This window comes from Chamaea fasciata, unplaced genomic scaffold (genome assembly GCF_029207755.1).
Source record: "Chamaea fasciata isolate MVZ Bird 193981 ecotype frontalis unplaced genomic scaffold, bChaFas1.0.hap1 SCAF_6, whole genome shotgun sequence".
In the NCBI taxonomy this organism is placed as follows: domain Eukaryota; kingdom Metazoa; phylum Chordata; class Aves; order Passeriformes; family Sylviidae; genus Chamaea; species Chamaea fasciata.
In genome coordinates, this window is record NW_027094091.1 from 16,607,151 (window position 1) to 16,630,341 (window position 23,191).

General features: G+C 36.4%; 2 protein-coding genes across 10 annotated transcripts in view; one reads left to right on the top strand and one right to left on the bottom strand.

The window, feature by feature from the left end:
- Positions 1–361: 361 nt before the first annotated feature.
- Positions 362–12,945, top strand: PACRGL (parkin coregulated like). 2 transcript variants are annotated; one of them, XM_066185542.1, is made up of 8 exons: positions 362–681; positions 3,012–3,142; positions 4,670–4,737; positions 5,845–5,935; positions 7,171–7,305; positions 9,026–9,133; positions 10,118–10,198; positions 11,572–12,945. In XM_066185542.1, the coding sequence occupies exons 2-8, from the start codon at positions 3,029–3,031 to the stop codon at positions 11,626–11,628; spliced, it is 654 nt and encodes a 217-aa protein (XP_066041639.1). In that variant the 5' UTR covers positions 362–681; positions 3,012–3,028; the 3' UTR covers positions 11,629–12,945. The 2 variants fall into 2 exon arrangements, with proteins under 2 accessions (XP_066041639.1, XP_066041641.1); XM_066185544.1 differs by lacking the exon at positions 362–681 and adding an exon at positions 1,996–2,060.
- A 1,284-nt stretch (positions 12,946–14,229) lies between these two features.
- The window catches only part of KCNIP4 (potassium voltage-gated channel interacting protein 4), a 391,381-nt gene continuing 382,419 nt past the window's right edge, over positions 14,230–23,191 (bottom strand). For all 8 annotated transcript variants that reach the window (XM_066185538.1, XM_066185534.1, XM_066185535.1 and 5 more), the window contains 4 exons: positions 22,813–22,920; positions 21,611–21,715; positions 20,971–21,033; positions 14,230–14,574 (listed from right to left, as the gene is read on the bottom strand). In XM_066185538.1, coding sequence (XP_066041635.1) covers positions 14,527–14,574; positions 20,971–21,033; positions 21,611–21,715; positions 22,813–22,920 — 324 coding nt within the window. In that variant the 3' untranslated portion in view covers positions 14,230–14,526. The remainder of the gene's footprint in view (positions 14,575–20,970; positions 21,034–21,610; positions 21,716–22,812; positions 22,921–23,191) is intronic.

Here is a 23,191-nt window from a genome sequence, read left to right on the forward strand (position 1 = left end):
GCGTCTGCAGCGAGCACGGAGGCAGTTTGGGCTGCCGGCGGCCCGTAGTTCCTGTGGCAACCGGCAGGAAGCGTCGGCGCTGCCCGGAGCCCGGTGTGCCGGAGCCCGGCATTGCCCGGAGCCCGGCATTGCCCGGAGCCCGGCATTGCCCGGAGCCCGGCATTGCCCGGAGCCCGGCATTGCCCGGAGCCCGGCATTGCCCGGAGCCCGGCGTGCCCGGAGCCCGGCGTTGCCCGGAGCCGGCGTTGCCCGGAGCCCGGCATTGCCCGGAGCCCGGCATTGCCCGGAGCCCGGCATTGCCCGGAGCCGGCATTACCCGGAGCCCGGCATTGCCCGGAGCCCGGCATTGCCCGGAGCCCGGCATTGCCCGGAGCCGGCGTTGCCCGGAGCCCGGCATTGCCCGGAGCCCGGCATTGCCCGGAGCCCGGCACTGCCCGGGGGCCGGCGCTGCCCGGCGTGCCCAGGGAGCGGGAGCCGGGGGCGGGACAGGGGCCCAGGGAGCGGCGCGGCCCCCTCGTGCTCCCGCGGGGTCCCTGGATGTCCCTGGGTTCGTGGGGGCCGGGCCGGGGCTCTGCGGGAACTCGCGGAGCTTCTCTGCCTGAGCCTTTCGGCGGTGGCGGCGCTTGAAAGCCCCTCGTCTGTTTCTGCCTCTGCACTCCGGGAGAGTTGGCACTCAGCAGGGTAAGGGAGCAACCTCGCCTTTCAAATCCTACTGACTTCCATTCTGCCTGCCTTAAGTGATTTCTAGATCCCGAACTCCAGGCGTCGGTTTTCCTCCTTTGAAAGATGTCTCTTAAAAGTGCTCCTCCTATTGCTGTTTAAAGTGTCGCTCCTTTTTTGAAGTCTGTTATCTGCCAGTAGATGGGTCACTTCTGTATCAAACCTCGCTTGTTTGATTCACGGCTGTGCTTCACCTGTCTGATCTCTACAGAAACGTGTGACCCTTCCAGCTCCCACTACACGAGAGCATTCATCTCTGAACAGTGAACAGTACTTATGAAAAGTACTTTTTCTCCTCAGTGCTACCTAATGTACCTTAGCATGTATTATGATTACTTGGAAAATAGAAAATATTAAATACATCTGAATTACTTCTGAATACTTCTCCGTGAAAAATATTTTTGTGGGTATTAGCAGGCTGACTGAGCAATTGTACATTTCAAATTCTTACACGGATAGCACTATTTTGTGATACATGCTGCTACTGTCAAGAACTTATCTGATGTTTTTGTAGTATGAAACGATTTTGATCTTTATTTTTCTGACAGTTTAAAATCTGTCTTCTAACATTAATGTGGTTAGAATTTTATGATAATAAATGGACATACAAAATCAGTAGATTTATTTCTATATTAATGTTTTCCATTTGACTTCCGTTTTACAAACAGAATGGTTTCCTTAAGTGTCATGTAAGTTTCTGTGAGTTCTGAAGAGATTCATTGACTAATTGTGGTATATTATTTCTTTTAAAAAGACTTTCAGTGGAGACAGGCCACATTCTGGAAATGGGAGGAAAGAGAAAACAAAATGTACAGTAGATGAACTGATTTGAATCACTAGTTCTGATTGAATCATCAGTCAAGGAGTTTTGATTTAAACTTTCAATTTTAGTTTTGCTTTGTATTTTAGCTAATTTGCTAATCATTATTATATGTCATTTCACAGCATTCAGTAACACTTAGGCACTTCATTTAATTCTTTCCACAAGTCATAAAGACAGCATATCTACACACGTGATGGGACCTTATCACTTACCAGAAGCAATCCTTAAGATTTCAAAATGTAGATGATGACAAAGGTACCTGACTGGAAATTCTGTTCAGAGAGAAGAATTAGAATAGCCAAGCTAAACAAGGACTGCACGTGCAACGTTCTGGCAGAGATTAGGGCAGGTGGCTGATGGAGCTGAGGGTGAGAGGGTAGCATGGCAAATCTGTCTCTGATTCATCCTGATCTCAGTATTCGGCATTTAATCATGTTTTTAACAAAAAACAGGTGTCATCAAGGGTGATGGCTGAACAGCAAGAACACTGCTCATCCCTGAGGAAATGTTTGTTTCTGTGTGTGGCTTCCTATTTTTTTCATCTCTATATGGTGTAATTTCTTTTTCACCATAGAAATCCAATGTCTAATTTACTATTTTTTTTTCCATGCAGAATACACCACAGCAAAAATTACTAAACATTATAATATTCAAAACTAGGGGTTTCACGCTTTAAAATTTTATTAATATTTGAAATCTTGTAATCTCCCATGAATAATTTATATTATTTAGATTTGGTATGTTAAATAGGTAGAAAACTATTATTTTTATTAGGAACACTTTTACTCAATTACATACATTTGTAGTGACGTGTAGCTGGTGCATTGATTTACAGAAGATAAGTGTATTTAAATTAGTATTTAAGGATGTAGACAAAGTTATTTTTGCAGTCTTTTTAAAAAATTACTTTCATTCTTCTTAGTGGAGTTGGAATTCATTTTCTGTCTTCCTTTTTTTTTTTGCTGCCTTATGTTTCTGTTCTCATCTCTTACTGATTCTGGTTTGGGTTTTGTGTCCTGTATGTACTTGCTTCATTCCTTCATCCTGGACCTCCCTCAAATTGTTGCTTTCTTCTGATGAAACTGTACCCAACCCTATTTGACTCTGGGCTCTTCTGCATAGCCCTGTACTGCTGCTCAGATTTCTGTAGGCTACCCTAAAAGCAGGCTGTATCTAATTCACTTTTGCTGCAGGTCTCAAAGAATGCAGGTAAAGAGGAGCAGATTAGGAAATGTGTGCATTTGAAATATGGCGTGACAGGACTATTAAAATTGTCCCATGCCCTGTGTCCGATATATAAGAATAAGCATCTTTTTCCTAGTGCACTTGTTCAGATTTACTTGGTTATTTGTTCATGCCAATCTTTGGTCCTGGGGATTCTAACCCTTGATATTCTGTCATATAGGAATGAAAATTATTTTATGTTTTTAATTATTTTCCTTTTTTTTTTTTTTTTTTTTTTTTGTAGGAAGCAATGGTCTAAGAATGTCATCCGGCATCCAAATAAAAAAAAAGACTGCAGCACAGAAAAGCAAGATATGTTCTCCAGAATCACAGCCAAAGCCTAGTGACAGGCTGAATCCTAAAACTATTGATCCAGTATGTATAGGTGGTGGTGGTTTTGTTAGGTTAAAATCCATCTGTGGTTTGAACAGTTTTCATTACTTTATGAAACGGCATGCAGGACATGCTTCTTCTGGTCCTATTTTTTAAACTGAAATTACCCTTTTGTTATTAATCATACATACCTTATCTTCTAAGCTCAAATGCCTGGAGGTATAACATTGTTTATTATGTTTTTATAAAAATGTATTTTGGTACAGCTGTGGCTTGGATGGTAACTGTTATTTTTTATGTACTATTGCCCTTAAAAGAGGTTTAGAGCTAAACATTAAAAAGAGTTGGTTTTTTTTTTTTTTTCTTCTTCTAAACTTTGGCACCTGCTGCTTTAAAGAAACTTATTTCAGTTAGACAATGAAACCAAGAAGCAGGTGGCATATTGAAGGTATTCAAGGCTTCATAAAATCTGGCAAATTAACTGCTGGTGAGCATTATTTGAAACTCACAGTTACTGTGACTATGTAATCCTTCAGGAAAAAATTTTTGTTCTTGGGAGAGTAGTAATGAAGGCAATTGTTTATTTCATAGAAGTCCTGTGCCTGGAGAACTAGCATTGAATGCATGAATTACAGTTCACCACTGGGCCCTATAATTTGGCAATTAGTAATGTCACAGGCTTTTTTGGAAAGTGAATTAAATGCAGAAATACTTCACTGATAAACAGATGCTTAATACTTTAATGTGGGCATCTTTTTTACTTGAAATCTCTTTGCAAGTAGCACAATGACAAAAATTAAGCCATGAAAACAATTCTGCTAATCTTAACGTAGGTTTAAACACTCAAAAGATAAAAATACCATGAGATTTCAGGGTATTTCCTTCTGAATGCTTTGTGATCAGGTGTATTATCTGGGAATCAGCACTAAATGATCATGCTAACAAATAATATGATAGTTCATATGCATAACAAGCATGTATATGATAAAAAAAAATCTGCAGCTTTTCTTTGCACGAAGATCCTAGTTTCCTTCTCTAGTGTGTCCTTCCTAGGTTCTCACCCAGTATAAACCTCCCTGTGCATTTCTAGTGCCCTCTCACCATCTTGCCCAATATTTGGTGTTTCTCCCACATCTTGCCACCAGATACTTTTGTCTATACTCAGATGAAGATGGAATTGCAGTAAAACTGCCTTCTGCATGTTATCGATATAACAAGAGCTTCAGGGAAGTGGGAGCTCCTTGATCTGCTTAGAAAAGAACCTGTAAGACTTTATTATTACCATTTGCAGGAAAAAATAGAAAAATAAAGTGTTTCCACCAGGAGACCACAGATTGTACTTTTTTATTCATTTCTCCAACTCCCCAGATGGGTGAGTCTTAAAAGCAGTTTTCACATAAGTGTATCACTTGCATGTTTTCCACTCCATAGCTGCAGTTCTTTTTTTTTTATTTGTGTTAGAATCATATTAGTAAGTTCACTTTTTGTTAAACTTCTGTTTTAACATATTCACAATATTATAACATTACTGTTATAAATAAATAATGCTCTTTTTTTCTGTCCTCACAGTTTCGTGCTTATTCCCAACCACCATCTGCATTTTCAGCTACATATGCTAGAGGTGGCATTCCATGCAGGTGTGTTCGGTTTCTTATTTTTACTAAATATATTATGAAATATATCTCTTCATGATTCATCTTTTAGTTAGGTTGTTTGATTCTATTCACTTCGGGAAAACTTTCTAATACTTAACTCTTTTCAGAGCAGAAAGCAACTTTCCATGCCTTTGAAATTGTCTCCTTTTGGTTCTTTTTTAATGCTGTATTAATATCAAAGCCACATTTTTAAAGAATGGTTAAGTAGCGCACACTTGGTTTCTTAACAGTCTTTCACAAGTGATTTTTTCAGGTGATTGTATTTACTTTTCTCTTCTAACAAAGATAATAAAGTTAATGCCATTTTAATAAGTAGACCTTTCACAGCCTTTTTTATCTGAACTTAGTAGTATGACAATGTTATTGTCAACTATGTAAAACTATTCTGTAGTTTTCAGGCATTTCGAATATCAACAAAACTACTTACAAGTAAGCTTAGGATATTTTAAGTTACTTAGATATATATTTGCCTAGACAATAAACATTCTGGTGTTTTGTCACATGGATGCAGAATTACTTTACAAAAATATAAGCCATCATTAATAAGATGTACATGTAAGTAATGGTATAAAATAACCATTAATACAAAGTATTAATACATTTATTTGTATCTTAGGAGTAAATAGTAAATTCCAGTATGATCTTTCTTCAGTTTCAACTGCTTTCTCTTACCCATTACTATTTAAGGAAAATGTTTCTTGATGTACTTACCAAAATTAGGAACTTTGCAAAAGGAATATCTTCTAGTTGGTATGAGAGGCATCAATAATTTTTGTAACTTCTATTTTCTGATTTCTAGGTGATTAGGAGCAGAATTTTGAAAACTGCCCTGTTTTGGGAATTTAATATAATTGTGCTGTTAACCATTATACACATACACAGGTTGAACTCCATGCTCCCAGAGATCTTTGCCAACTTAGTTGATTCTGTGATCCTATAATTTCACTAAGGAGAGCATTATGTATTGACATTGTGTATATAATGTAGGGATACAACAAACAAATTTGTGATATATTTAAAGCAAATAGTGTTTGCAAGAAATTATGTATTATTATATGTTATTTTGTTAAAACTTCATTCTTTGTATAGGTTAGTGCATGGATCAGTAAATCACAAACTGCAGTGGGAATGCCCTCCTGAAACTGTTTCCTTTGATCCTCTTCTTTTAACATTGGCAGAGGTAAACTCAATTTCTTGCAACATTAAGCATTTCCTAATTGCAAATGTCATTTTTTTAACAATCTAAGTTAGCTAGTTTAGGCTCAGCTACTAGAGAAATATTAAAAAAAAAAAAACCCCACTTGTGAGGATATTGTGTGAATGAAAATGGTCAAAAACATTGCTATTTGTAGTTCTTTAGTTAGAGCTTTCTGGAAGAGCTAGGTAGAGCTAATCTTCAAGATACTGATCAAATGTAAGACTACATCTCAGATGCCCAGATGCTCAGATGAATGAAATCTGTGGCTTTGCAGATTCTTTTGTAAACTTAATTGTTTTGCTTATTTTTGTATGTAAAGCTTTTTATATATTTGCTTATTTTATATATAAAGCCTACCTAATGAAGTAAGAATGCTCTCCTCAATAGACTGAATGAGTACAGTGGAAATAGGATGCTGTAAATAACTGAAAGAGAAATTCTATACACTGTGTTCAGGCTTCTGTTTTCTCAGAACCGCCAGTGACATTTATCACCAAGTATGTTTCAGATGTCTAAATAAAAGCTGAATCCAATGTCGCAGGTAGAATAAAGTGCATATACTGAGGTGGCTTACTTTCTTTTTTCTTTGTTCCTTCTTTTCTGTTTTTCCTTTTTATTTTCTTTGTTTCTTTTTTCCCTTTGTTTCTTCTTTTTTTTCCTTTTTTTTTTATATTAAACAAAACTACTGTCAATTTCTAAAGTAACATTAGCTATTATGTTAAGAAAAAAGGGCTTTAAATCTTTGAGTTTTGCCAGTCAGACTTTCACTAGATATGCATCTTTGTAATGTCTCCAAGTTTTTAGTATTGCACAGAGAGGTATGTGGTGTGGGGTGTCTTTCCTTTGTAGTTCACCTTCTATTCTTTTTTCCCTTCAAGGTACAAAACCCCTATACAAATACAACCTGTTCTAGTTCATGGTCTCATTGAAAAAATATCTTGGGTTGTTAGATTAAAGGTAGCAAGGTACAAATATTGATTGAATTGGCAGTATTCATAATGTGAGTTTTAATATTCAATGAAAAATGAATTAGAACATTCTGTGAGCAGAGTTGTACCCAGTGGCTCCACATGGTGGAGATAGTGTACTTTATGTTTTGAACTGATCTGACAAAATCTAAACATGGTTTTGCTGCTTGCTGTGTGCAACTTTTAAAATGTGTTTTTGTTTAAAAGAAGGCTCAATATTAAGAAAATCATATTTTACATTTACAACAGGGACTAAGAGAGACAAAACATCCCTATACTTTTGTTTCCAAGGAGGGTTTTAAAGAACTACTTCTTGTTGATGGTGCTGCTGAAAAAGCTATTCCCCTGTTGCCTCGTCTAGTTCCAGTCTTAAAGGCTGCATTGGTATGTCTCGCTCTTCATGCAGAGATTTTAATGGGTTTGATTTTTTTTTCTTCTGCTGGTGAGAATTACATGGGTGATATTAATGTAATAAATCCATTGCATGGGCTTTTAGTTTGAGGGATAGGAATGATTTCTCTTTCTTTGTTAACCCTGCCTTGGTTTATTAGCTAAATATGTCTTTAAATATGAATTAAGATGGGCAACTTCCTGTATAACTCTATGACAGTAACTATGGGAAAATTTTATGAAACTGTTCTCTTAAAGGTTTTAATATAAGCAGAAATAAATATATATACTTCTGGTGGGCTTTTTTATATGTCCACGCAGTAACATGCAAAAAATAAAAATGAGGTGAAGTAAAATGGTACGCAGAAATAAATACTCATCAATTGCATGTAACAATTCAAAATGTGCTACAAAGTAAAAGAATCACAAAATAAGGGACCCACAAGAGTCATTGGGTCCAACTCTCAGCCCTGCACTGCCCCATCTCCAGAATACATCAATGAGGAAAAAGGAAGAATACATTTGAAGTGTTTGAGGTCATATTCTTAATTTTAAAAAATGTTTTTAACTCTCGTACACCATCAGAAAATAAAGTGAGATATTGGCTTTGAAGGTTATCCCTTTTGGATCTTTTTCATATCTTTAAGAGCCCTCTTCTGGTTCAGTAAGTAGCTGTCCCCTATTCTAGCTGTGTTTCAGTTCTGATTTAACAGAGATTGCTTGAAGTTTGAAAACTAACTGTGATCTCAGTTAAATGAGAGATGTAACAGAAGTTCAGAATTGTGTGTTATCACGATCTTTGGCTTAGCTTAAAGGCAAAATTAGAAGAAATATTCTTGTCTCTTCCTATAATTTATGTTACTCTTCTGATAATTTTTATTGTTGCACTGTTTTGGTATTATGTCTTGTTAAATCATCTACTACCCAAGCAGTCAATGATTTCTAGTTAAAAAGAAAATATGCAGGGCCCAGAGAGGAAAAATAGTTGTTTAAATAAACTTATAATTTAGTATTTGGCAACCAAAATAAGTTGTTATGAGTTTATTTCTCTGCTGAAGGAAAAGCAAGATAATGAAACCATTCGAGAAGTCAGGTATAGAAGAACCTTCCCATGGGAGAAATAAAGACAACAAAAAACCATAGAAGTAGATAAGAGCCTGATAGTTGCTGGCAGGTGACAAAGGTGTAGTTGGGAGAGGACTAAATTAATTGAGGCAGAAAGTCATTGGCTCCTCTGTTTATCCAACAAAGAAGGTTTTTGTTATGAATTACATAGAAAATACCCAGAATTCATTACATTTGTAACTAAAATGGTGTCTCTCAATTTCAACATATCAGCATTTGAAAGGTTGTTTCTAATATGCTGTGAAATACTCAAATTATCAGTGTAGCAAGCTGTTCTGCGTGCCACGTTTTTTATTTCTACAATAATAAATTATTCGTTTTGTTGTCTCAGAAGCTTTTCATGGATGTTTTTGTTTTCCACTTTAAAAATATGCTCTGGCTTTAATTTTGGCCTCTAGAGACTAATATTCAGTCATATTGTACTTCTATTTCTAAACTTGTATTGTTACAGCAATTAGCAATTGCACAGTAGTTTTAATGTTTTAAACTACTCCATACAATCATAATGCAAAGATTTCAGTTTGGAAATACTTACGTATTTGTCTGAATCTAACTTACAGGATTTTTTTTCTTTCTTCTGCTTCTGAAGGCCCATGCAGATGATGAAGTATTTGGAAGGGGATTGGATGCTATAGTGCAATTGAGTGCTGTTGTTGGCCCCTCTCTTAATGATCATCTCAAACTTCTACTCACAAATGTAAGTTTTTAATGCTGTAATAAAAAATCGTTTGTATTTTCCTGGCACTCTTGTTGAGATGTTACTGTAATATCTGCACACATACAGGGAAGAACTGAGCAGTTCCACGAAAAGCACTATTTCTTGTAGTCCCCTGTGTGAGTCCTTCATTCTTTCATAATATGGTGTCTTACAAAGTTTTAGCAAGGTCCAAAAACTGTTGTTAACATAGACAGGAGAATAATGGAAATCTTCTCTCTACTATTTATGAAAACATCCACATGCTTTGTTTTGGAGGAAAATTTATTGCAAAATGAGTTTTTAATTTTAAGTCTGAATATCTTAACAAAACCATGAATGTTTCAATACATTAACAGAAGCAAATATTCCCCCTCCTTTCAGATGGGAATTCTGCACAAGGAAGTTTTCATTCAATAAGCTTTGAGTGGGATTATGAGAAGTATTTTTACACCAAGTTATTCTGAGGACATCCTTCCTCTGTCAGACAGGCTTTTCATGGTTTCTTTTAACCTGCTTGCACAGTGCACTTTTACAGCAAAATAAAAGGACCTTTTTTGACAATCAATACAGGAGAGAGAAATTACAGCAGGGTTTTTTTTGAAGTATATCCACTACAATAAATCTCTTTCAAAGCACATGAAATAAAAGTTAACTTTTCATGTGGAGACCTCTTTAACAATGACTTTTTTTTTTTTTAAGGTGGATATTTCTTTGAAATTTTTCTCCTAAAAAGAAAAGAAATATTTTTGTTAGTTAACAGATCGGTTTTCTTTGAATTTAAGTTTCTCTTTAGTTAATTTCTTATTCCATTTGCTTTTATTGAGTTCCATACTTTGACATCAGTTACAAGTTATAAAGTAATGTTTCTTTGATTAATTATGCAAAAGTAAGATGGAATAAAGTGACAAAATAGGTTATTGTTGCCTCTTTGCATATATTGTACTGTATCGTGCAACAAACCTTTTTATTTTACTTTTCCAATAGCTTTCAAAGAGATTAATGGACAAGAAATATAGACAAAAAGTTACTGTTGCTTTACAAAAGTTGGAGCAGAATGGTGGAAAGGTGAGTCGACCAGATGTTTATTTGTAATCTACACTTTTGAATACAATTTTGTCAAAACAGCTTTTAACTCTTGTTGCCATGTTCTTGCTTCAGTATGGCTGGGATACATTCTTGGTGTTCCATTTTCTGAGACTAAATATTTTTCTCAACAAGATTTACTCCTGCAAAAAGTTACTTTTTGCTGTTATTGATGATGCCCGCCTGTTCCCACTAATAGTTTATTGTTTATGCCATTTCCTGAGGGAATCTGACACTCACATTCCAGCCCACCCTGATTAACCCAGAGCATGGATCTGCAATGGCTATAAATCAAAAAGATGCTTTAAGTAAAAGATGGCAGAGGTTTCTTCTGTTGAACATTCTTTTGCCGAAGGTTGTGCTGTACACTGTGCACAAAGGAGAAAAGCAGAAGAAATGAGGAGTACTGGCTTAGATGTTCATCTAGAAGAGAAAATATTTGCTCTCTTGACCCTACGAACAGTCGTTTGTGTTACATTAAATGGTTATTCACAAAGAATAGGAATAACCTCAGGAGTAGGGATCATACATGCAGGCCTAGCAGTACTGAGCTTGTGTGCCTTAGCCAGTAGATGCCAAATAATCAGTAGATGCCTCTTCATTTTTGTGTGTGTGCTCATGTTCATTTAAGACCAGTAGCAGTGTTTGTATTACAGACTTGAAAAATGTAATGAAAAATGAAGGAGGATGAGAGGTTTTTATTTATATGAAGTGAGAAAAGAAAAGGAAAATTACGTTGTGTCTTAATGTTCTGAAAACTAAGGTCTAGATAATATAATTAATCCAGTGAGTCATTAACCTCTAATTCTTCTCTCAGTCCGCTCATTTCTTGTAGTCTTACCTGTTTTGTGAGTAGTTATTTCTCTATGTCTTTTTAAAAGACAGCAATAAGATAAAGCAAAAAAACCTGGAAGCAAACTACTAAATTGTGGTTACAAGCAGTATTATATAATCCAAACAATTAATTTATCAAATTAATTTTCTAAATTAGTTATAAAGCATATGATTCTTACTTTTGGTGGAAGTTCCTTCCAGGACATCATTCCTCTACTTAAAAATCCTTATTATTTCATGTCTATGTTTATGTCCTCTTTTAGCTATGAGTTTACATGTCCCTTCCTTTTTATGTTTACTCCTCAGCATTAGGTACCACAAATGGTGCATTTTCTCAGTTCATTATTTTCAGCCCTTCTGACAGTAAATTTCTCAGCAAATATTAACTTTTTAGTTTTCTAATAGTAAAGATAACTAAGTAAAAGTTGTGAGTTATGCAATTGTAGAGACTATGTGAGTACTGTCATATGTAGTGCTAGTGCCCCTTATTTTGTATAAATTTGTTTTGTTTTCTTCAACAGGCAACTGTGGCTATCATCAAATCTAAAATTCCAACCTATTGTTCTATCTACTCTTGAACAAGGAAATTGTAGTGATTTGTACTGTAAGGTGAAGTTTGGAAAGAAACTATCTGTAAATATCACTGATACTTTTTTGGGGTATGATATATTCTCTTAAAATAATAATAATTCTTCAGTATGATGGAGAGCAGGAGTCTTATCAGTTCGTGAATATGTAATTATGGAAGACTTCTATTTGTATATTTGTACATGCATTGGTCTTACAATGACTGATTAAAATGCTATTATTTTAAAAGCAGAATAAAAGTTGATTCTTATTTAGTTTTAAATTACAATTTCTTTTATTATATCTGCAGTGCTTAATATGTGTTGTATATTCGTGTGATGCAAAATAATTTGGTTGTAATTAATTAAATAAAATCTAAATCTTTGGTGCTAAATTGCTTATATATACCTGTTTCTGAAATATATAACTTATTTTGTGACACAGCACAGATGGATGCTTTTAGGTTCATCAGGACTAGGTTAGACACAGAACTGTGAGCCCTCACAGACTTCTTCAGTCAGCTTTTAAAGGTGTGAAGCTGAACCCAGTAAACAGGCAGCATATGGTGCAAAGCTGAACTTGCTCAGTGCACTCTCAGCATGTTGTTTTGAGAGCCTGGAGAGACTCTGGAGAATGCAGTGTAGAGGCATCAGGTTGCTCCACAGAGCCAGAGCTGAGGTTTTACTCAGCTAATTAGTTCCTGTTAACTTTGAGCCTACTGAATAGAGGAGGCAACTCTAAAATACTTACTGTGCTCCCTTTGCATTGAGTTCAGTAACATTACAGATATGCTTGGGTTTTGCTTGTGAATTCAGGTCCAGACAAGGTAACTTTTGAACATGGAAGCTATAAAAAATATGAATGAAAGACAAAAAAAAGATTGTACAAGCCAGCTTACCTGGCTGTCAAGCTTTGTAAGGTACAGCGTTTGTCCATTAATGTATTGAATTTGATTGCAAAAAATTCCTAATTTGTTCTTGTAATAAATACTGTTCATGGACATGTTGTATTTGAGTACACTGTGAGGGAGAGTTAACTGAAGTAACAAAATTTGCACAGAATATTTCCCCCTATGAAACAATCAATTCTGGCATTTAAAGTTGTTGGAAAAGATGTTTTTTGTCATAAGAAGATTCTGGTGCATAGAGTATTAATAAAAGTCTTTCATGTGAAAACAATTTCAAAAGGTTTTTTTTTTTTTTTTAATTTACCACAGCCTGACTAAAATTTACTTCAGGACCAATCTCTGCCGAGATCAGCACTCTGCTAAGTCAAGATGAATGTATTTATGCTTTAAAAAAATTATTATTTCTTCCATAAGCATTTTTGCCAGCAGGTATTTATCAACTCAAAAAATTGATCATGGTCCTTTTTTTCTTCATGTTTACTTTATTTTTTTTTTTACAAAATGTGCACATTTAGTTTACACAAACACGCTACAGCAGATTTCAGGTGTACATGTATTGTACTACTCTTATCCTACACTGGTGATAGCAGAGCAGCCTTCAACATGCCTCTAACATTCCATCTCTACACCAGAATAGATACCTGATTTATTTTTACAAAAGAATACTTGTAACCTTCTTTCTACTTCATTAATCCCCTTTCACACTTTCTGCAGCAATGTCACAATGAAGGTTGGCCTATCTCTGATAGCATTGCACCTATTTTGAAATATCGGCGTAGACTCTGTGGACAATATATCTTAAAAATTACATGGATGGAGGGGTAGTGTTATATTTTATATGCATACTTTTTTAGAAGAATCTTTCTAGGTTCAGAATTAAGTAGCTCCAATCTTTATGAAGAAATGATCTTAAAAATGTAAAGCATTTATCACATATAGATAATATATAGCTAAAGTTTTCATTGTTTCCCTGGTTCTGTCTCAAAGGTATTACAAAAAGATGAAATGGATGTTAGCCTCTAGCAGTCATTATTAGTAGATGTTACTATGTAGTGATGGTCATTCTCAGCACTAAAGTGGGATGGCAGTTTCAAAAGTTCATGCCTTTTTCTTCATTAAAGGCAGAAAGACACATACTAAGGAAAGCAGTGTTAAGATCCAGTAAAGGTTTCATTATGAAAAATTGGAAATCAGAAGATCTTTAATTTTAAGCCAAGAACTTTGCAGACACATCCAAGAGTTAAAAATACCGTATGTAGGACTCCTGATATTCAAGTCATGATAAACAAAGTGCAGATTTATTAGGTGAGATTGAGAGAAGCTTACTCACATTTTTTAGGGAATAATAATTTTTAGGAAAAATAAGGAATTTTTTTTTCTATAACCGTTTTTGCTCTCAAGTTATCCGTTTAGTTATTTTTGGGGTTTTTTCTGAAGAGAAAAACAAGTCAAAGTTGGAAGGCAATTGTAGCAAGGTGTGCATCACACATTGATAATAGTATTTTAACTCAAAATATTATTAAAAAATGAGGAGTACACCATAGAAAGATGAGAAGAAAATAAATTGTAATGCCTCTGTATAAATTAGAAGCTAGAGATTTAAGAAATGTACTGCAACACCTGGAGCTTAGTCCAGTACAAATGAGTAGCAAAACTAAGAATATTTATTTAATCTCCTTGTGATTATATCTATTTTAACTAGGGATGGGAATGATAATAAAGGTGCATAATGTCAGTTCTATTTTGTTTGAGTTTGTAGTAAGAACCTGATTTTTCACTACAGTCCTGTTGACTAGATAGCCACTGTGGAAGTGCTAGCTTGTATAATTTAGAAAGGGTTTTTTATTGGGAAGAGTTTATAATAAAAAAATTTACTTGCATAATACATGTCTCAGTGTAAAGCTGAGTAACTTTATTTATGATAAAGTGGGAAATCCATTTTTTTAGATAATGTTGCAGAATAGCTCATATTTGTCCATTAGTTGTAGACCTAATGTCTTCATTAAATCACATTTTCGAAGAGCTGCATGGATCGCATTATATTCTCATCCTGTAAAAAAAGACAACACAAAACCAAAAATCACACGCCATTACAAATGTAGTTGGTGGATATCTATACTGAAATGTGGTAGAACATTTTAGTTCATTGCAACATTTTTTTCAGCTTGTTTGGAGAAATAGCAGAAAAAAGTTGTTAATGGATCCATGCTTAAATAAGATTTTCTATATATTAATGAAACAGAAACTACTATGTCAAGAATACAATAGCATTATAAGAAACTTAGACTTGTAACATTTTTGAGGTTATCAGTTTATATTCAGGATAAGAGAATACACCTAGACAATAAATACTCATGGAACAGTTGTATCAAATGTGAATCTGTACATGTAATTGCTAGTCCTCTGCACAGTACACAAGATCCTTTTTACAGTCCTAGGGCTCCAGGTGCATAGTTAGGGATGACTAAGAAAAACAGACAAGTGTGCACCACTGCATGAACCAAAATCAGTCAGTTTGACAAGTATCACCACAACACTCTTCAGCTCCTCAATTCAGGTTTTCTGTGTGTTCACACTGAAAGATGACTGCTTCTAAATGCTACTTCTGCTTTCCGATTGCTTTGCATTAGATAATTTTTTAACAAAATATTAATCTTTCGAATTTTTTATTATACCTATGCATCACTCTTTGCTCCAGATTTTATCAGTAAGCAATTCTAACCACAGGAGTAGCAAAAAATATTTTTCTTTGTAAGCTTTACCTTTCAGTGTATAGAAGAGTTACTTGCAGTAGCCCATATTTGTTGGCGTTTCTGGATCAACAGTTGCTAATACAATATGTATAGATAAACAGTATGTATGTACAATACAAGAGTATTACAGGCTCATTTAGCATTTCCTGGTCTCCACTGTAATATATCTCTCTTTAGTGCTTTCTTCAGATATAATATAGCCATCTTTAATGCTAATGAATAAAAAGACTGATTTATAGATTATTTTTGGATGTTTCATGAAAGATGAGCATCAAAAACCCACTTCTTAGAAAGGTTATCTCAATAGCATTCTCCACTACTGATAAGTGTGTGAGATTTCTGTACATTAATCTTCCAGTGACACGTGTTCAGTATCAATTTCCACTTAAATTAGTCACTGTTCAGTCTAGTGGGTGATTTGCTTTGTAGAAAATGACAAGTCTGACTAATTAGCTTAATTTATGTTATGAAACATGCACAGTGGGGTTTTTTATCTGTGATTCTGTATGTCATCTGAAGTGATGCTGCTGTAAGGAATGATCTGTGTGCTATTTTGTACAATGAAAATAACTTATGGAAGCAATGATATGTAATTTCAAAGATACACTATTTAGGCTAATGCTTAAGCATTTTGTATAGCAAAGCTACTATATTAAATTACTGAAAGTCTAAATAAACTATTTTTTCCTCACTGCATTGCTTTGAAATATCAATAAACTAGTGAATGCCACTGATGTATGGTTAACGGTTTGATTTAACTTAAGTTGCTTGTCATATAATTAGTACAAATATTTTTTTATATACATTAGCAACTAAGCTCAGTAATTGTGCAAGCAAACAACATGCTCTGAATCTGCAAATTGTTTTGACACTTCCTACCAATTTTATTATATATGTATAATCATGAATGAAACTGGTAGTTTTCTAAAATCAAATCCATATTTCTGTTGGCTACAAAAGGCTTCCAATGCCACTCATTCCTTTAGTCAGTCAAATAAGAGTCTTCACAAGAAAATACAGACTTGTCATAATATTTAGAACATGATAAGTTTTAGTAGCTTTATTTCTCCATCTTTTAAAAAATAAAACCAGAAAACCTTCAAATGCTTGCATTCGAATTCTTTGGCAAGTGTTTCTTTTTCATTTGCCTCTTTTTTCAGTACATTTTTCTACACAAATTTTCATATTAGACTTGTTAAACAGTTCCTAACTCAAGACAAAGGGAGGTGTTAGTGCATATGAAGCATTGTCCATATGAAGCACAAACCTGGATGAATGAAATTTGGCAGGTCTGACCTACCTTTAAGCCAGGTTCTTGTAGGTTTGAAATGGTTTTTTTGCTGTTTTCAGGATAGCCCAAATAAGCATTGTGTATGGAGAGGGTTACTCCTGCAGAGAATACCTGTTCCAGAAGCCTTTTTCTCATTATCCAAAGGACCTGTGTCACTCATCCTGACTGTCACCCATGCACTGTGCGTGCCTTAGTCCTTTGACTCTGCTCTTGGTGGTGCTGCTGTAGATACGAAGCAATGCCCAAGTCAGAACATTTTCCACTGGCACCAACCAGTGAAAGGAGGCAGGTAAGGAACTGGGAAGTGCCCAGTAGTAAGTGCCCTGAAGGTAGCCCCACTCCTGTTTCTCAAGACCTAGATCTGCTCTTTGGTAATTTATGTGAAGCCAGACAAATAGCCACCACTTTCTGGGACTCAGTCTGGTGTATCTAGGACAACATAGTCCCTGTCTCCTGTGGGAGCAGAGAGACTGCTGGAGTCTGGATGGCAGACTGACATTCAAATATATGTGGTGTAGGGAGGGCAGGGAAATGAGGTCAGATACATTCCCATGCCAGGGGGCAATGGGCCACTGAAGAACCGAATCAATGTGATTCCAACAGAAGCCATTTGTTGTTTACATTACATGCCAGATATAGATTCTAGGTCTACTTTCTATGTGGGCACACATCTCTGGGCTGGCTAAGCTGCTTCTACATGAGGCAGGCACACATCCTTCAGGACATCCAATTGGTTGTGCTTCCCCTGTCTAGGGTTTACATTTTTTGCAGAGATTTTCTCAGGCTCTCTTTTTATTTTTGATCCTGTTGTTTTCTCAGTAACCTCGATGAATTCCTGAGAGCTCTAACAACAAAAATGCAGGTAGTTTGATAATATTACTCACAACCAGTTTGGCTGGTGCATCAGAATGGCCTGTTATACAGATATATTGCTACATTCTCTGAGAGAGAGGGGGGATGAGGGGAAGCACCATTCTACTCAGATTCTTCTACCCAGTGTCCAGAGAAGACAGCGCTCAAAGCCTGAATGCTTTATAACTCCCTACATAAGTGTTTCAACACTTTTTGAATGGACAGGCCATTCTTTGCAATTGTACTGTGAATTAAGAGCCTTGAACCGCCGGTATACCTCAGGCTGTACAGTGCCACTGCACTGATAGTTGTGCCAAACAAGTGCTCAGCGCAATACCACAATTTTTTGAAAAGACACACATGTAAAACGAATGTTTAAGAACACACCAGAGTCTCTTGATGCCACAAAAAAAATCTCAGGAACATACCCCAGGAACCTGAAGTAGAACCTCTGTTGAAAGATGTTTTTCTATGTTCCTTCTTGCTTGTAAAGTAAGAAGGCCACGTTTCCTTTAGTTATTGCAAAACAGGAGTAAAAGGGATATTCTTCTGAAACTCACTAATCTGGCTTCTACCTCAAAGTAGAGAAATGCCAGTTCTCGGAGACTGGCAAATCTTGCCTAAGATAACTTTCAAAGAAAAGGCTCCTGCAGCCTTTCCCTGGCAGAACACACTTCATGTCTATGTAATGATTCAGACCTTACTTTTTTAGGTCTCATACCTATCAGGATGTTACGAAAAGGTTCTCCTGCAGCTGTGTTTTAAAATCAGCAGCCATGTTCCTTTGTAAAATATATAATCTTGAACAGAGCGAAGCCACATTAACTCTGGAGAGCTGCACCGTGGAAAGGGGTCTTGGTCAGTGGAAAGTTGAACATGTGCCAGCAGTGCCCTGGCAGCCAGGAGGGCCAGCCCTTCCTGGGGTCCATCGGGGACAGCAATGCCAACCAGGCCGGGGATTGTCCTGCTCTGCTCTGGGCTGGGGCAGCCTCACCTTGAAAGTTTTGGGTGCCACAATATAAGAAAGACGTAAAGCTGTTAGAGAACATCCAAAGGAGCCCATGAGGATGGTTAAGGTTCTGGAGGGGAAGCCATATGAGAAGCAGCTGTAATCACTAGGTCTTTTCAGCATGGAGGAGACTGAAAACCTCATTGCAGTTACAACTTCCTCATGATGAGAAGAGGAGCAGCAGACACTGAAGTCTTCACTGTGGTGGCCAGTGACAGGACCTGGAGGAATGGCCTCCACTTGTGTCAGGGAAGGTTAGGCTGGATATTAGGGAAAGGTTCTTCACCCAGAGAATGGCTGGATGTTGGAACAGGCTCCCCAGGGCAGTGGTCATAGCTCCAAGCCTGACAAGAGTTCAAGAAGCTTTTGGACAATGCTCTCTTGGGCACATGGTGTGATCCTTGGGCTCTCCTGCACAGGGCCAGGAATTGGACTTTATCCTGATGAGTCTCTTCCGACTCAGTAATTCTATGATTCTGTGAATCCTTACCCCAAACCTCATTTCTTAAACCAAATCTCAATATAAACATGAATTATGCACTTTAAAGCACAGAAGTATTAAAAGAACTGTTCTTAATTGGCAGAGAGACGAAAATTTAGGCAGAAAGACATTTTTTGTATCAAAAAGCCATAGTCACCATTGAAGTTAAAAGCAAGGGAAGGTGAGATAAGTAGCATGATGACAATTGTGACATTCTGTAGCATTAATTGTGTCTCCATCATGTCACAATTTAGAGAGCATCTCTCTCACATGTATTCTGAGCACTTAGAACAGGTAAATAAATCTTCTAACAGACTTGAGAGACTGAATTGCACTGGATAAGGAGAGCCGGTGATTCCTTTACTAAAGGTATTAATTTCCTTTGTAAATAAATCACTCAGCCCATCACTGTAATTGCTGTCATATGCAGATTAATGTGTCATATAGCTTCTGGAATGCTACAGACTTCAGCTGAGAAATTAATCTCATCTCTGTTTCTGATGGTCACACAGTGTTAGCAGAGGAAATGCCTTTCTCTGGCATTGAACACGACAGACAAGCTGGAACCACGGCCAGTGCAACAGAGCACTGCTGACAAATGAGACACTACACACTGCCTGTTACTAAGGACACACAGAACAGCCAGTTAGCAGAGCTCTTGGCTGTCTTTCATCCCCCAAAATCAGTGGATTAAAATCGAAGTATTGCTTGCTAGGGAGCTGTGCTCATAAAAGCAACTCCAATAAATAGCTACAAGTGCATATAAGAATAGACTACTTCTAGAGCATCTTTGAGCATCTAGAGATTTCCCTATTCCAAATAGTTAAAAAACTATCACTCATCAAATGCATTTATCTTGATAGCCTTGTTATCTTCTGACTCTTTATTACTTTGTTCTTGATTTAGAAAATAAGAAGCAATAAGCAAGGGCTATACTGCTGGACTCTGTCAGCTTGGTATTAATCAGTCTGCTGGGCAAGGTATCAGTAGACCACTACTACTACTTCTTATATTTGTCACTGTAACAAATAGTATCAGGCTTATTTGCCACATCAATTTACATAATGTAATCAGGCCTATCATATTCACTGTGTCTAGTGTGATGCTTTACTATACACGACAACCTTGATCTTGGGGTGTCCTGGGTAGAGTCAGGAATTGGACTCAGTGATCCTGGTGGGTGCCTTCCAACTGAGCATATTCTATGATTCTGTGAACCTCTTCTCATGCCAAAGGCTAGCCATTCTTATTTTATACTCTAGCATGTTTCTTTTTCTTGCAAATTTTAACTGCAAAATTAACAGGATTTCCTTAAATTTATGAAAATGCAACTTATATTTCCTCGTATCATCTACTGGCCTGAGAACAAGCTGGTTTCTGAAGCACAGAGGAGTAAAAACAGTCTGTAACTCTTGCTTCAGAAATTCTCCATCCTGGCTCTAGGGCCAGGAGCTGCTTCCAGCAGTTGAAAGAAATTGACAGCCACTTGGGTAGCATAAAGGCTTGTGGCTGATAATCACAATCAGTTCACACCCTTGCCTTGGTGTGAACTTGTCTGCTGTTAACTCTTGCCATGCAACACCTTGCAAACTCCTTGCACTCTCTTTATATAAGGCTTCACTGCTTATAAGCACATCACAACTCACTGAGAAACTCACCCATGGATGATAAATTTTCAGGCAATATTATTATTGCCATGATTATATGCCAGTTGTGACAAAACTGTGTGCTCCAGCATGGGCAGAGATAGAAATAAATATTTTGTTGAATGTCAAGAAACTTTTTTCTACCAAGTGCAAACAATACACTATTAAAGAAAGAAAGTATATTGGTACAGTTGTCTAATAAGCAATGTCAGCTTGTATATAAAAGCTCTTCTGCAGATTCAGGCCACAAATGTATTTCCACTGTTTAGTGTTTCTTTGTAATGGTGTACATAGATACTCCACCTTGGGAAAATGGTATTATGATCACCCTCACTGGTACTCAAGAAATCTGTAAAGAGCTATGATAGAAATAACCAACAGATACACATTCATTACTTAACACTGAATACTTACTTTCTGGCAGCTCTCAATGAATTCATCTATGGTAACTACTCCATCTTTGTTCTTGTCCATTTTCTGTATTAAAAAAAAAAAAAAAAGTATGTATATATGGGAAATAGGTTTGTGCGGCTGAGCTTTGGTAGCAGGAAGTCTACAGTGAGAATCTGCCAGAAGCTTCCCTGATATGCAGCAGAGTCAATGTCAGCCAGCTCCAGGACCTGCTGCTGGCCAAGGCTGAGCCCATCAGGAATGACAGATACCCTCTTGAACCCTTTGTTAGATTTTCTCTCCCCTGTTCAGTTGAGGGGGGAGGCGAGAGAGAGGCTTTGGTGGGTGCCTGGCATTCAGACAGGGTCAAACATACTACAGTATGTTTCTCCACCCAAATTCCTGTGTAAAACAAGTCCTTTTCATTATTCATTTCAGTTTTATGTCAGCCTAGGAACAACCAATCCAAAAATCATAGTAAGTGGACTATGCTTAAACAGCCTGTTGTTGAAAAAACAGGGTTTAATAAGTAGATCAGGGAAACTTGGGATGGAACCATAGAATAGAAAGGATTACAGAATTGGAAGGATATGTTATAACAATGAAAATATTTCTCTGCCTGCTCACAGAGGAGTCTTTTTGGCTTCTATGGTATGCAACCTACCTGGAAAAATGTTTCCACATGTTGTCTAGGTGCATCTTCTTTGAGAACAGGATAGGTGCATTTCCCCATCATATCGTATATTGCTTTCATGATATCAAGCATTTCCTGAAGAGGAAAAACATTACGTTTCTGCAATGTAATGTGCATTGTAGACACCACTTCAACTCAGAACATAAATATTTTTTAGGATTTATATTTTAGAGTAAAATCTTGGAATTGGCCTTTTTTTTTTAACTGAACAGCTTCAAGAAGGAAGCACTTAATTCCTAGAAATTTTAGCAACTGATTTCAGCCTTCATAGATGTATGATTTCAAATTTAAATTATTTCTAGTATGTGTAAGTTCATGAATTGTGGGAGGAATCTCCTAATGGCTTATGAATAAAAATAAAAAGGAAACGAAGTTCTGTAACACCAAGTGAATGGCCAAAGCACATCAGGTTCTTCCCTAAAGAAAATAAAAACACCCATGCACACATCTGCACTTATGCAGAGTTCTCCTTTTATATCAAAATCTTTGAATTTTATTTAGTGGCTTGTGAAAATTTTAATAATTATTAAAACAAGTCATCTGTAGTATGCTAAGAAATTATTCTATAGATTACTCTTTTATAATGATCTTGAAGTGTTTTCTGAAAGTGTAAAATTATAAATGTAATTTTCATATTTGCGTAAACCCCACTTAAAGAAAACCTTCCATATATTTTGATGAAAGTGCTCATTTAGTCACACTTATTTTAAGTATGTGTTTGAATTCTTGCAGAATAAAAGATGTAGAAATCTTTCTTTATAAATTCTGTTTCAAGTAAAAATTATTTGAAGTAGATTCATAAAATAAATAACAATGATTGCTCACATAATTAATTCATTTTTGTCCAAATATCCTACCAATCTCTTCTAGGAACCGTATGGCCAAACACACAGGCATAAGTTGAAACCAACTATTTCTGTACCTATTCTGTTCAGAAACATAATTTCTGAAGAATTCTGAACTTTCGCAATGTCTGCAAAGATTTTCGCTTTTCAATGTTCATAGATGCCTTTAAAATGAGACAATTACTTTAATTTTTATCTTGTCTAACTTCATAATATCTGATAACTTGTTAATACAGTTCAATTTGACAATCAAACCATTCTTCTCTGAAGGCAGGACTTAGCTAACAAGCTTTACTTCCAGTGACTACAGTAAGAAGTAGACCTTACCTCTTTAGTTATATATCCATCCTTATTTATATCATACAAATTGAAAGCCCAGTTCAGTTTCTCCTGTACTGTCCCTCGGAGTAAAATTGAGAGACCCATAACAAAATCCTAGGTAGACAAAAGGTCTTGGTCAGTTTGGAAATGAGCAGTTTTTCTCAAACCTTCAGAAATTTAGAATAATGCATTTGTCAGAAGTATGAAAAGATGTGTTGTTTCAAATTTTTTTGCTTCATTGTGAGTGCTGGTGATTGGTGGATTAACAAATTAGGCACTATTTGCTACACTCATAATCAATAAGTAAATTGAGTAATTTTCTATGAAGTAAACCATAATTTTTCATTAGTGGTTGTATCCTCTGAAAATGTCTCTAATGTCCTCT

Bases quoted from the DNA above. Each gene is read 5' to 3' on its own strand.
- PACRGL (XM_066185542.1), top strand. From the start codon at position 3,029: ATGTCATCCGGCATCCAAATAAAAAAAAAGACTGCAGCACAGAAAAGC. The intron at 3,143-4,669 runs GTATGTATAGGT...CTGTCCTCACAG, and splicing joins ATCCTAAAACTATTGATCCA to TTTCGTGCTTATTCCCAACC. The intron at 7,306-9,025 runs GTATGTCTCGCT...CTGCTTCTGAAG, and splicing joins CAGTCTTAAAGGCTGCATTG to GCCCATGCAGATGATGAAGT.